The 13,425-nt window shown below is 37.2% G+C and overlaps 1 protein-coding gene across 1 annotated transcript in view; it reads left to right on the top strand.

Moving 5' to 3' along the window:
• Ecpas (Ecm29 proteasome adaptor and scaffold) overlaps positions 1-13,425 on the top strand; it is a 123,498-nt gene that overhangs the window by 78,390 nt on the left and 31,683 nt on the right. Inside the window, exons 20-28 of the mRNA XM_059254400.1 lie at positions 1,407-1,541; positions 2,975-3,137; positions 3,497-3,669; positions 4,559-4,660; positions 8,056-8,179; positions 9,996-10,141; positions 10,584-10,638; positions 11,185-11,299; positions 11,887-11,955. Coding sequence (XP_059110383.1) covers positions 1,407-1,541; positions 2,975-3,137; positions 3,497-3,669; positions 4,559-4,660; positions 8,056-8,179; positions 9,996-10,141; positions 10,584-10,638; positions 11,185-11,299; positions 11,887-11,955 — 1,082 coding nt within the window. The remainder of the gene's footprint in view (positions 1-1,406; positions 1,542-2,974; positions 3,138-3,496; positions 3,670-4,558; positions 4,661-8,055; positions 8,180-9,995; positions 10,142-10,583; positions 10,639-11,184; positions 11,300-11,886; positions 11,956-13,425) is intronic.

Raw genomic sequence — 13,425 nt, 5'->3', positions numbered from 1 at the left:
CATATATAATTTCAGCCCATTATATTTTTTCTTTTTATTTATTTTACATTTTTAGTAAAAATATATTACTTCTCTTTCCTCCTTTTAACCCTTGCCATGTTCCTCCCAAACTCTCAAATTGATAGCCTCTTTTTCTATTATTGTTTTATATATATGTATGTGCATATATATATATGTATACACACACACACACGTGTGTATATACATGTATACACACGCATACAAATATATACATACAATCCGATAAGTCCATTTTTGTTGCTTGTGTGTATATGATTTCAGGGATGACCATTTTGTATTGGATAACCAGTCAGGGAGCTCATCCCCGGGAGAGGCTAATTCTCCCTCAGCAATCACCGATTGCCTGTAGTTCTTTGTCTAGGGGTGGGACCTGGTAAGATTTCCCTCTGCTGTATTAGCATGTCTATTGATATTGTCATTGTTCTGGTCTTATTTATCCAACCATTTTGAAGAGAGACAGTCTTGGTATTCTGGGTCTTACAACCCCCCAACCTCGTTCTGTGATGTTACCTGAGTCATAGAGGCAGGAGCTGTGCTACAAATGTATCCAATCAGGCTGGGCTCCCCCACAGTCTGTTGATGTTTGCATTGTGTTCAGTTGTGGTTTTTGATGAGACATGATGGCTATACTTACCTCTGGGTATAGAGATCAGATAAAATTCCTTAGTTAGGAATTATCCTAGTCTAGCTAAGTGGTGATAGTAGATTCTCTTCTAAGATCTCACAGGTCCTTACTAGTTGGCTAGTTTTCTAGGGCCGGGCATGATTTCCCTCCTGTTGAATGGGCCTTGAGTCCATTTAGACAGCTGTTGGTTACCACTGATATGTGGAGTGCCATTATTGCACCTTTATGCATATCTCGCCATGCTGGTAGGTGTCACAGCTGAATAGGACTATTATTTTCCTCCCTTGGCAGCTTGCATAGTACTTTCTGGTACTGTGGAAGCTAGACTGCAGGAAGGAGGGTGTCAGGTTAGATCCAGTTCAGATTTGTTAATCTTGTTCTTTGATAATTTCATACACGAACATAATACATTCTGATAGTTCTCTCCACCATTTTCTTTTATCTTCCTCTCATCCCTATTATCTCTTCCATCCTACCACCAGCCTCTTTTCCATATTCATGACTTTTGGATTATTTTTTATTTTTTGTGACTATGTAGTTTAACCAAGACCATATGTGTGACCTTTGTATTGTAACTGTGGATTAGAGCCTGGCAGAGTCATTTTGTTTGGAAATAATAGCTTCTTGTATTATATTTTTTATGGATATCAATAGATTGAATGTTAAATATATCATTTACTTTTATAATTCTAAATGTCAGATGTTGTCAACAGGAAGATGGTTATGAATCATTTATCTCTTTCTTTTCTGTATTGCTCAGAGTCTGATGAGTAGCAGTAAAGAAGAAATGCGTGAATTGGCGGCTTTGTTTTATTCTGTGGTTGTGTCAACAGTGTCCGGAAATGAATTAAAGTCAATGATAGAACAACTTATAAAGGCTACAAAAGACAATCATGTATGTTATCAACTTATTTTCATTCTTCTTTGTTATTTAAATAAAATAACTTCATATTTTAACAAAAATATAGAAACCTATATCTGCACCTCAGGCACTGTTACTAATCCTGGGGCAAGTTTTCTTTTTTCATACTAACAGATTTACCCAATTTGAGATCTGAGTTATGACAAGAACTTAGGAGCCACTTTGCGAGAAAGGATCAATTTCTCCTTTGTGCCTGTTAGGCAGTGAAAAATATAAAATTAACAATTTGTTTCTACCCTGTTTGTCTCTCAGTTCTGGAAATAGTTGAGTCTTGCAGGACCATCTTCCTGGATTAGGAAGTTTCCTTACAAGGGTGGACTAACCTGATTTTGTTGGCGCTTTTGAGCCTGGGTCTCACTGTGTAGCCCAGGCTGCTTTCAGACTTGAGATTCTGCTGCCTTAGCGTGTGCCACCATACTCCTCAGCTTTGTTCTCACTCTTTTTCAGTAGGCAATAGGGTTCTACACAGTACCTGATTGTACTTTTAGTTTTTAGGTACCCGTTTGTAAAGTAAACTTATACATTCTTAGCCTATGTAAGTAAAAATTGAGATAGATGTGTTAATTCAGTCACTTCATTTAGTAGATTTTAATTCTGTGTCTGAAAAGTACTGTTTTAGGAAATGTGCACATTGTGGTAGGCAATTAGGGAATCCCTAGGATTGCCTGGTGTTCAATTGTTAGCTCTCCCCACCCCCATCTCTGCTACCTCTTAATCACAATACCTACAAAAAAAAGCAGACTTGATTAGTGTATCGCCTACCTTATATTTGGAGATTTTAGCAGTTAGAAAAAGGACTGCTCATTGTATTTTGTTTGCCATATGGAGAAATTATCCTTGAACATTATAATAATGAGCTGTATAGTGCTATAAACAGGAAGAAAGTATATAATGGGTTGGAGTGATGCTCAGTGGTTAAGAGCACTGGCTGCTCCTCCAGACGACCTGGATTCAATTCCCAGCACCCACATGCAGCTCACAATCATCTGTAACTCCAGTTCCAGGGATCTGACACCCTCTTCTGGTTTCTAGAGACATTGCAAGAACATGATGCATAAGCATACATTGAGGCAGACATTCATATGTGTAAAGTAAAAATTAAATAAAAAAGAAAGTATAAGGACTACAGAGGCATATTTAAAGGTCACGTGAACCACAGTTGGCGGTTGTATGAAATTAAAGTATCTAAATCTGCACATGAGTAAAGACCCAGCTTAATTTCTCAATGTTCTCTGTTAGAAACTTGTTAGAAACTGCTGTTACTTAAGTTTGATTCATTGGCTTCCAGTTGAATCATTTCTTTTCTAGGTTTTATCAGAGACATTATTCTAACAATAGTTACTTTAGTATATCTTTTCATGTGTGAGGTAGAAACAGTGCTGTTATTAAATTATTTTTAAATTCAGAGCCCTGAGGTACAACATGGATCCTTGCTTGCATTGGGATTCACTGTGGGAAGATACTTGGCTAAGAAGAGAATGAGAACAGCAGAGCAGCACGACCTGGAGACAGATGCTGATCTCTTGCCTGAGCAAGAGGAGCTCATTCGGAGTGCTACAGAAACAATAGGTCAGTGTCCATACTGGTTTGGCTGCTGCAGGCTTTGAATTCTGTTAAATTTTAATATGGTACTTTAGTTCTTACAACATTGTACTTTAAAGGCACAAATTTTTCCATAAAATAATCTATTTTCTCCATGTTTTTATATGCCAGTGCCAGTTACATTATAGGGAAAAACGTTAACAAGGACACTTAAGTCCTATTGTCAAGATGTCTTACTATTACATACATGTCAACAAGTGGTTAACCAGAAAACATTATAGACCTTGATTTTTCTGTTGCTGCTTTAAAAAATTAATACATGACTGACTGCTTTAAATCATAATAATTAGTGTGCTACTCTCTGTTGTGTCTAAATGTGCTTACAGGTTCATTTTTAGACAGTACATCACCTCTGTTGGCAATTGCTGCCTGCACAGCCCTGGGTGAAATTGGCAGAAATGGTCCTCTCCCAATCCCCAGTGAAGGATCTGGATTTACCAAACTGCATCTGGTAGAAAGCTTACTCAACAGAATCCCTTCCAGTAAAGAAACAAATAAGGCAAGACTTTCTTTTTTCTTTTCCTTCTAGACTTCTGTGTTTCTTTTCATAGTTGTATAAACTAAGAAAACCAAGTTACTACGAGTATAGTCATCTGTCCACATCCACCATGCACACTGCAGCTAGAACAAGGTTTTACTAATGTGTCCAAATGATAGAGATGTATTTTGATGAAGTATTTGCTGTTTTAATTTGCTTGTGAGGGAGATGTAGGAACAGTTTTGTGTGTTATCTTTTGACCCGTTATTCTACTTTAGCTCCTTAAGTTAGTTAGGCTTTCAGTAAAATTAAAAAATGCAGTGAAGAACCATTTTTGTCAGACAAAAGCTGGATAATAAAATGCTCAGTTTCGTGATTTGTATATCTTACAAATAGTGACAAATCTTACTTTCTTACAGCCAGTTTGGTTTGAAGAAGTATAGGCATTAGGAAGCAGTATGAATAATCTGATGGAAACAACAGTTGTAGTTTTTTAAGTTGAGATAATTGTCATAGACTTTAAAACATGTAATTAACGTACCTGATGCTGAAGATTAAGATGATCTAATGAGTAGAAAAATACCAGAGAGCTGAGTGACTTGCTCAAGGGCTGCTAGGTAGTACAGGTAATTTTATGCCTGTAAATCACATTTGCAACCTGGACAGTTTAAATAAGAAACCTAAGGCTTTCTTTTTTTTTTTTTTAATTTTTTAGGTATGGATCCTTAATGGGCTTAGTTTTCTGTTTTTAATGTCTTATAATACTGTAGAATGGGGCGTAATCATGTAGACTTCGGTGTATTAGTAGATTGATTACCTCTTCCTGTCATCTCATCTTGGAAATACTGTTTAGAGATAAAGCTGTTATTTAATTTGTTTAAAATTTAAAAAAGAATCTGTGTTCTTCCAGATGAAAGAGCGAGCAATCCAAACATTGGGCTATTTTCCAGTTGGGGATGGGGGTTTTCCCCACCAGAAACTCCTTTTGCGAGGTCTGATGGATTCTGTGGAGGTATTTATATTGTTACTCAAATAAAAAAACTTTTTTTAGTTGTTTTGCTTACTCTTGAGATTTTTAAATTTTGTTTTATTGGGGATTTGTTAATTTCTTTTATGTGTATGAGTGTTGTGTCTTTTTTTGTCCCGCATGCAATGCCCACAGAGACCAAAAGAGGATGTTGAGTCCCCTGAAACTGTAGTTACAGGTAGTCGACTATTAGTCACCATGTAGGTGCTGGGAGTTGAACCTGGGTTCTCTGAAAGAATAATCAGTATTCTAAAGCACTGAACCATCTCTCTAGCTCCTACTCTGAGATTTTTAACAAATGAAACATTTGTTTCTTTCTCAAGGATTTTGAGTGTGCTAGCTTTAGGCTTATTATTGTGTTAGAAATAGCTCTATGAATGGTAGGTCTGGGAAAGACTAATTTTTTTTTTTTTTTGTTTTTGTTTTTCGAGACAGGGTTTCTCTGTGTAGCTTTGCGCCTTTCCTGGAACTCACTTGGTAGTCCAGGCTGGCCTCGAACTCACAGAGATCCGCCTGGCTCTGCCTCCCGAGTGCTGGGATTAAAGGCGTGCGCCACCACCGCCCGGCTTTTTTTGTTTTTTGTTTTTTTTGTTTTTTTTTTTAAGACTAATTATTTTTGAGTGGAACATGGTATAGTAGAAATAGAAGAAACCAATTAGCCCTCTGTAGAGAGTTGGGGCTGGTATTCTTGTTACTCTTGAGTTACTGATGCCCAGTGTGGTGGGAAAGACCTATAGTGAATACTAGCAGATTGTGGTAAGTATCTTAGCATGACCTAATCTTGCCTCTGCCTGCCTCACATTTGTATACCAGCCTCTTTGCTCTGAGCTTCTGAAAATCTCGTTTCCTTTCCAGATTGTTGCTGTGTTTCTTGAAAACCTTTTTGATATTTTAACTAGATTAGGTTCTTTAGTTAAAGTAACTTGGAACCCTTTTCTTTACAGCGTTTATCACATCTTCTCACTATTCTCTCTCCTGAAGGCAGGGTCTGCTTTGTTCATCATTACACAAGTCTACCAGTGTAATCGCAAAGGTAGATTCTCATAAATATTGGTAGAAATAAGGGAATAGGAAGACATTTGCATAGAAGGTGGGAGAATCCTAAAGGAGGGTGTGATTGTGTCAGAGGATTCTGGTATAATCTGCTTGGATGGGAAGTTACTGCTGCGCCTTGAAGGGTGGGAGGAAGGAGACAGACTTTAGTTGAGGCTAAAAGATGTGAGGATTGAGATAATTGAGTAAGAGAACTGGAATTGAAATTCAAGCCTAGATTCTTTTGTTTCCTTTCTGTGGGAGAGTGAGTCCAGGGACTAAGCATCCACTCTATCACTGAGCTGCATTGCCATTCTCATATAATGTTTTCAAAGTGAATTATACTCATGCCGGTATCATCAGATGCCAGCTGTTTTAGTTACTTTTCAATTGCTGTGACAAAACACCACAACCAAGGCAACTTATAGAAGAAAGTGTTTATTTGAGGCTTATAATTCGGAGGGTGAGTCATGACCATCATTAGCAGGCAGGCAGGCAGACACTTGGAATGGCCTAGTCCCAAAGCCCACCCCCAGTGACACACCTCTCAATCCTCCCCAAACAGTTCCACCAGCTGGGGACCAAACATTCAAATACATGAGTCTATGGGAGTCATTCTCATTCAAACCACCACACCAGTTTCATTGTACCTCTTGGAAAGAAGCTTATGTCTGCTTTTTCATCTTTTTCTTTGTAATGTCAATTCTGGTTGTGTAAGTAAATGAGAGCTTGTTGGAGTTTTAACATTTTGATGTCATTGTTTTAAAGGTTTAGAAACACAAAAATACCGAAAATTCAAACACATGGAAGCAGTATGGAAAGGTTAAAGGATAAGGATGAGTGAAAAACTGAATCTGTTCATAGTCAACTAAAACAAAGCCCGAATGTGCTTTTTGGTTTATTTTAACCTCTTTGTTTTTGTGGTGCTAGGATGAAACCTATGGTTTTACACATGCTAGACAAGCACTCTACTAGTGAGTACCTGGCCAGCCCTACTTTAAAGTCCATTATGGAAAACTTCAAACCTATACAAAAGTAGAGTAACAATATAGGGATTCCCCACCAACTTGCTTTATTTAATTATTATGTCTTTTTATTTCTTTGCTACATAGTAAGCCTAGATACCTGATTATTCCAAAATTAGCTATAGGGTTTTGATTTTTTTTATGCCAATTATAGTGTCAACAATAGGAAACATGTAGTTAACAGGTAAACAAATCAACGATTAAATTCCTGATAAGGATTCTCTCTTCTCTGATTTAAAGGTCCCCAGAGAAGCTTTTGACCAGGGATGCTGTGGAGCTGACACCCTCAGCCCTATTCGTCTAGATTAGGAACCCCGTGGTGTGAGCACTTGATGCTTCACGAAGACCAGACACTAAATTAAGAATAGCAGTGCAGAATTTGTGTTTCGTGTAGTTGTTATGCTTATGTCCCTCCTGTGCTTTCGGTTCTTCATTGCATCTTTCTTTCTCTAGTACGTAAATGTGTCCCAGTAAACAGAGAAATGCCAGAGGGGGCTAAGGCAGGTCAACGTCCATGTTGGGACAGTGATTCCTGATTGTAAAACAGCATCCAAATTTCTGAATGAAGATGTAAATATTTGAGTATGTAGCTACATAGAGTTTTGTTTGCCCTTTGAAGTTTTAAGAATAATGTAGAGAACTCTGGTATACCCTTTGATCTAGATTTACCAAGTGTTAGCATTTTATATTTGCCTAATCTCTACTTTTTTCAGGACCTTTTGTGAGTAGCTTGCAGATATCATAGAAGAGTGTGAAGAGTTTTTATAAAAATGTGGTGGCCACTATTCATTGTACAGTTACTATAGTCTGGCACACTAAATAGCAAAAGCTTTGTCTAAATTAACATCATTTAATCCTTATGGCCCGATGAGGTGAATGATGATACTGTGTTCATTTAACCAGTGAAGTTGTTGAGGCCCAGAAAAATTTAGATAAGGATATGTAGCTGATAAGAAATAGAGCTAGAATTTGCATTGAGGTCTCTGTGGCTTCACCTTTGAACCACTCTAACCCCCGAGTAAACATATCATGTTTCCAAAGACTAAAAACCACTGCATAGTGATTCTGTGCTGAGGGTGAGAAGCAGGCTCATGGGAGTGAGAAATGGTCTTCAAATCCTTCTTAGTTCTCCAGTCCTTCACTCCAACCACTTTTGAATCACTGGATTAGCTTAAATGACAAAAAAAAAAAAAAAAAAAAAAAAAAAAAGTGAAAATAAAGCCTGCTGAGAAGTAAGGTATAAAATAGCTCTTTTATAGAAATGGATATTTGGGGAGGGGGAAATGCTCTCATATTCATGGATTCCATTTTGCTTCATTGTAGGCCAAGCAGATCGAACTTCAGTTTACTATTGGTGAAGCAATCACCAGTGCTGCAATAGGAACTCACTCCGTGGCTGCCCGAGATGCCTGGCTGGTGACTGAGGAAGAGTATACACCTTCTGCTGGTATCAAATACTTACCTAATTGACTTACAGTTGCTGAGTGCCTTTCTTCTGTTCTCTGTCAGATTTGAGACAAAATAATTTTTCCCCAAATATTGATACATGCCTTCTAATTTGGTCTGTCAAGGAGAATGGTTGATTAAATAAGATTGAACAAGCTGAGTGATGATGGTGCATACCTTAAATCCCAGCACTTGGGAGACAGATGCAGGTAGATCTCTGTGAGTTTGAGGCCAGCCTGGTTTACAGAGCTAGTTCTAGGACAGCTAAAGCTGTCTTAAACCAAAACGGGGGAAAAAAAGATTGAACATAGCTGGGCATGGTGGTGCCAGCATTCAGGAGGCAGAGGCAGGAGAGTCTCTGAGTTCAGTGGCCAGACTTGTCCACATATGGAGTTCCAGGCCACCCAGAGCTACATAATGAGATCCAGCCCTCACCCCCCCGCCCCGTCCCCCCACCCCTCAAAAAAGATTGACTATAAAAATGAGACCTTTCCCAGCCTCTTATATCTAATTCATTACTACATAGTGGAGTTCCACTGTCCCCTGCTAGTACTGGAAGTGTGTTAGAATTTAATGACTACATAATTGAGAGAATATGTATGTGATTCCTGAGTATATGTTACAGAGAGTAAGATTTCAAACTAAGATGATATATGTCTGTAATCCCAGCACTTGGGAGACTGAGGCAGGAGGATTGCAAGTTGAAGGACATGTGGGCTATATAGTGAGACTTTGTCTCAAAAACAAAACAAAACAAAAAAACCCAACAAAAATAAAGTCAAGGTCTAGCAAGACCACTCAGCAAGTAAAGGTGCTTGCTGCCAAGCCTGAAGGCCTGAGTTCTGTCACTGGACCCACATGGTGTAGAACCAACTCTAGCAAAGCTGACCTCTCAACTTCCACATTTGTATTGTGGCATGAACTTTCTTGCATGTGTTCACATGTATACACACAAAAAGAATAAGCTTAATTTTAAAATTAAAGAAAAAACAACAAAGTAAAACAAAAAATCCAAAATACAAACAGATATCTCCTTGGGTTGATTTGAAATTAGAATTGAAAATATATTTTAGTATTCAACCAGGATTTTTTTTAATCTTTAAGGCTAAAAAAAAAAAATCATAACATGTTTATATTTTATCTTCTTAGTTGGGAAAATTAAATAAGAATGTTTTCATGGTAACAATGCCATTATAAATTGTATTCCATAAGGAATATAGTTATTGCACTTAGTGTTATAGTTAACATTTATTACTGTGTATCATCTTCACCTATTATTTTGTTATCTATCATAGAGAGACTTAAAAGAAATAGGAAAACCATTTTTCTTGCAGTGTAAGTATGATGACTTGGTTGATGGAGGCCAAACTAGCTCTCCGAGGCTTTTGTTTGAACACATGTGAGATAAAACAAGTCTCATTTGTATAATGGAAGGGAGAAGGACCATTCATCCAGCCACAGTACTATTGGGACTGGGAAACCCTAAAGTAATGAGGAAAAGAGACAACTGTGTTTTAGCTGGAGGACAAAAGTAAAATGCAAAGATATTGCTTGGTTTGTTTTTAGATGGAAGTTTAGAAAGTTTTAGTGAAGAAAAATTTCTGAGATTGAAGAGAGTGGGATAATTTTTCATTCCAATGAACTAGAGTTATTTGATACTTTAAAAAGGTTCTTGTTTATGTTAGCTCCTGGACATTCTTGGTCATTTAGATTTTAACATCAGGTTATTATATGATTGTTGATTTAAATGTGATTTTTTTTTCAAGGAAATTATATTTGAGCGTTTTAATTGTAATCTTCCTTTGCTTTTTCCTCAGGTGCCAAAGTGAATGATGTTGTCCCTTGGGTTTTAGAAGTTATTTTAAGTAAGCATATTATCAGCCCCAACCCACATGTGAGGCAAGCAGCCTGCATCTGGCTCCTTTCGCTTGTGAGGAAGCTAAGTACCCACATAGAAGTGAAGGTGAGCTTCATAATATGCATTGTATATGTGATAAATTCTGTAAGGATCTCAGAGTATTTATAAATTAAAATAAGAAGAAAATGTATGAAGGTTGGAATCATTAAAAAAAAATCGCAGAAGTTCTGAAGTAAGCTCCATGTGAAGTAGTGAAGGATGGTGATCTGATTAATACTGGCAAGAAAATGATCCAATGTGAAGATGTAAAGTCAAGAGTGCTAAGAAGGGGGACACTCATATTAGGACAAAGGTTAGACTGAATGCTTAGACTACCTGTGAGGGGTACAACTTCTAGTAAGATGGACATCTGTAAAGATGAAGGAATGGGAAGGTTCGTGACTGCCTTGGTCCTAAGACTCTCTGGCCTCAATGCATGTTAACAGGGAGATGCTTGTTTCTCAGGAGAGAGAGGATTTCAGTGCTAATGCCTTTTCTCTTCTTTCAGTCTCATCTTAAGGAAATTCAGAGTGCGTTTATTTCAGTTCTGTCAGAAAACGATGGTAGGTTGTTGATAAATACTTGACCTGTCATCTTCTTTAAATGTGTATTTTAAGTTTTAAAAGTATGGTTAATGAATTGTAGCACAAAACGTTCTGAGCCATGTGAGTAGAACGAAGCAAGCCATATGTATGCCTTTAATTCCAGAATGTGGCAGATAAGAGGCAGGAGGATCATGAGATTCTGTCTCTACCCCCGAATTTATTTAGGACATGTGGACTTGTATTCCCTTTATTTTTCTAATATTGGATATGGGTGTCTTAAAATTCTAGATAGTTTGTTATCTCGAATATAAGCAGCATATGTTGATATTCTGATACCATGGTTATTACTGTCACACTAGTTTATTGGCCTTTGATCATGATTCTCATATTTGTTGACTCATGATGCCATGTCCACTGAGTTGATTTAGGAAAATAGAGTGATTTCTGCTTTCGTATCTCTACTTTTATATAATTTTAGAGTAAAGATAATTACTTGAAAGAAAATAATTGGCCAGGAGACAAATTTCTTTTAGAATAGTATAATTTTGTCTACTTTTTTTGTAGAACTCAGCCAAGATGTTGCCTCAAAAGGGCTTGGGTTGGTTTATGAGCTGGGCAACGAACAAGATCAGCAAGAATTGGTGTCTACACTTGTAGAAACACTTATGACTGGCAAAAGGTATAGTGAATTTTAAAATTTCAGGTATCAATACATAGGACATTGAAACTATGATATGGAAGAAGGAAAAATTCAACCTTCTACTTTCTCATTAAGCCATTGCATATCAATGATTGTTACACAGTTTAATTATCCCAGTGTATATACTGTTTACTTAGAAACATTGTACTAGGTCATGGTTTCAAACTTGAATCATCCCATGACAATTAAAAGCATCAGGTTAGAAAATCACTGTAATACCTTCTTTGGCTAAAAAAAGTTAAGATATAATGAATAAACTTGAATGTCATTCATATTCTGATCTGTGATGAGTGCATGGAGGGAGATTGGTTTTGTAATTGCTTACTGCTTTCTGTTGCTTCCTTTCGGGAAGGGTAGTTTTATGCGTGACACATTGGCTGTAACTTTATATAGAAATCTTTAATATCTATGAATTTGTTTTGTTTGTATTTGAGTTTAGAAAATTTGCAATCTGATAGAATAGTTTCTATCTTTCATATACTAGATACAGATTTTATCAATTTGCAGTCCATTTGCTTATTAGTTGGTATGGAAAATTTGAAGCTAATTTAAATTGTTTGTTTTAGAGCTAAACATGAAGTTTCTGGAGAGACAGTGGTATTTCAAGGGGGAGGTCTTGGCAAAACACCTGATGGGTAAGTGTGCTAAATCTAAATCCATTGATCAACTAGGGCAGAGCAATAATGTTGTTTGTTGATGGATAAATAAAAAACGGTATGGGGGGGAATACTACTGTTTTAGATTAGGTTTCCTTGGAAACAGACTATGAGCTAGAGATTTGTATGCTGGAAGTTGATTGGAAAATACCCTTGGGATTGGACACTGGATTCTGGAGAAGCTTTAAGCTAGGATGGCACAGAGCCTTGACCTTAGACTCACTTCCCAGGCATTCATGCCTGTTCAGTGACTCATCATTGGTGGTAGGCTGCTTTGTTGGAGACCACGACCTCCAAGACTAAGGTTCTCAGAGACTGACACTAGGTTCAGAACTGTCTGCTCCCGGGAAGCTGACTCCTGAGTAGAGACCTTGCATAGTACTACATTAAATTCATTTAAATTTGTTTTCTGTGAAAACTTTGTGTCTTAGATTAGTCTTCCAGTTCAGCATTTCAAATTAATTTTGGTGCTATCCCTCCTTTATTATTATTTCAGTGTGGTTATATTGTTATTTTTCTTCTAAGAATTGTCAGGTAAACTATAATGCTTGTTCTGTTTTCCGTGGCATTTGGAATAAGAGAAAGCTGTAGGAGGCTTATATGTCCTGTTACTCTGTATATCACTGTTTTCACATCGAAAGTTCTTTTTATTTGCTTGTTTTTGTGGATTCTTTCTGAGCTTTTTTCTCTTTGTTTTTTTCTTCTTCTTTTTAGAGGAATAAGGTCTCATCATATTGTCTGGGTTGTTCCTGAACTAGTTGGCTTAGTTGAATCCTCTGGTATGGCCACAGAGATACAAACCATTGTACCTGACTTCTTTCTGAATTAAAAAAGTGCTGATTTTTCACAGAATGATATTTAAGCAAATAAAATTTACCTAGAGGAAATTTAGCACAGAGATGTTTTCAAATGACTCATGGTTATGAGAGATTGTGTACAATATGATGAGTTACTGAGTTGTCTTCCAAGGTACAAAGAGCTTCACTTCCATGGGACATACAGGTGCATTTTAGGTATTGTTTGTTACTACCAAATACCTGATAAAAAAATTGACTTAGAGTAGAAGGGTTTATTCTGGTTCACATTTGGATGCTGTAAGATCTGTCATGGAAGGGAAGGAATGGTGGTAGCTGACTCTATGGTTGTAGGAGTGTTTAGTTGGGACTCTGTCTCCTGACCTCTTGGACTAGAAAGAAGATATGGAGCAGGAATTGGGACTGGAATATAACACGTCAAAGCTCATTCTTTAGTAACTCCTTCCTCTAGACAACAAAGATCAGCCTCTTAGAGATTCTACAACCTTCCAAAACAGCACCATGAGCTGGGCACCAAGTATTCAAACACATGAGCCTATGAGAGGCATTTCACATTCAAGTCACAACAGGTATTTATCAGCAGAAAGACTTAGGAATAGTTGATAATTGAGGTATATGACTTTTTATATTCTTT

Source organism: Peromyscus eremicus, chromosome 2 (genome assembly GCF_949786415.1).
Source record: "Peromyscus eremicus chromosome 2, PerEre_H2_v1, whole genome shotgun sequence".
Classification (NCBI taxonomy): Eukaryota; Metazoa; Chordata; class Mammalia; order Rodentia; family Cricetidae; genus Peromyscus; species Peromyscus eremicus.
This window is presented reverse-complemented; position numbering and strand designations above follow the sequence as displayed.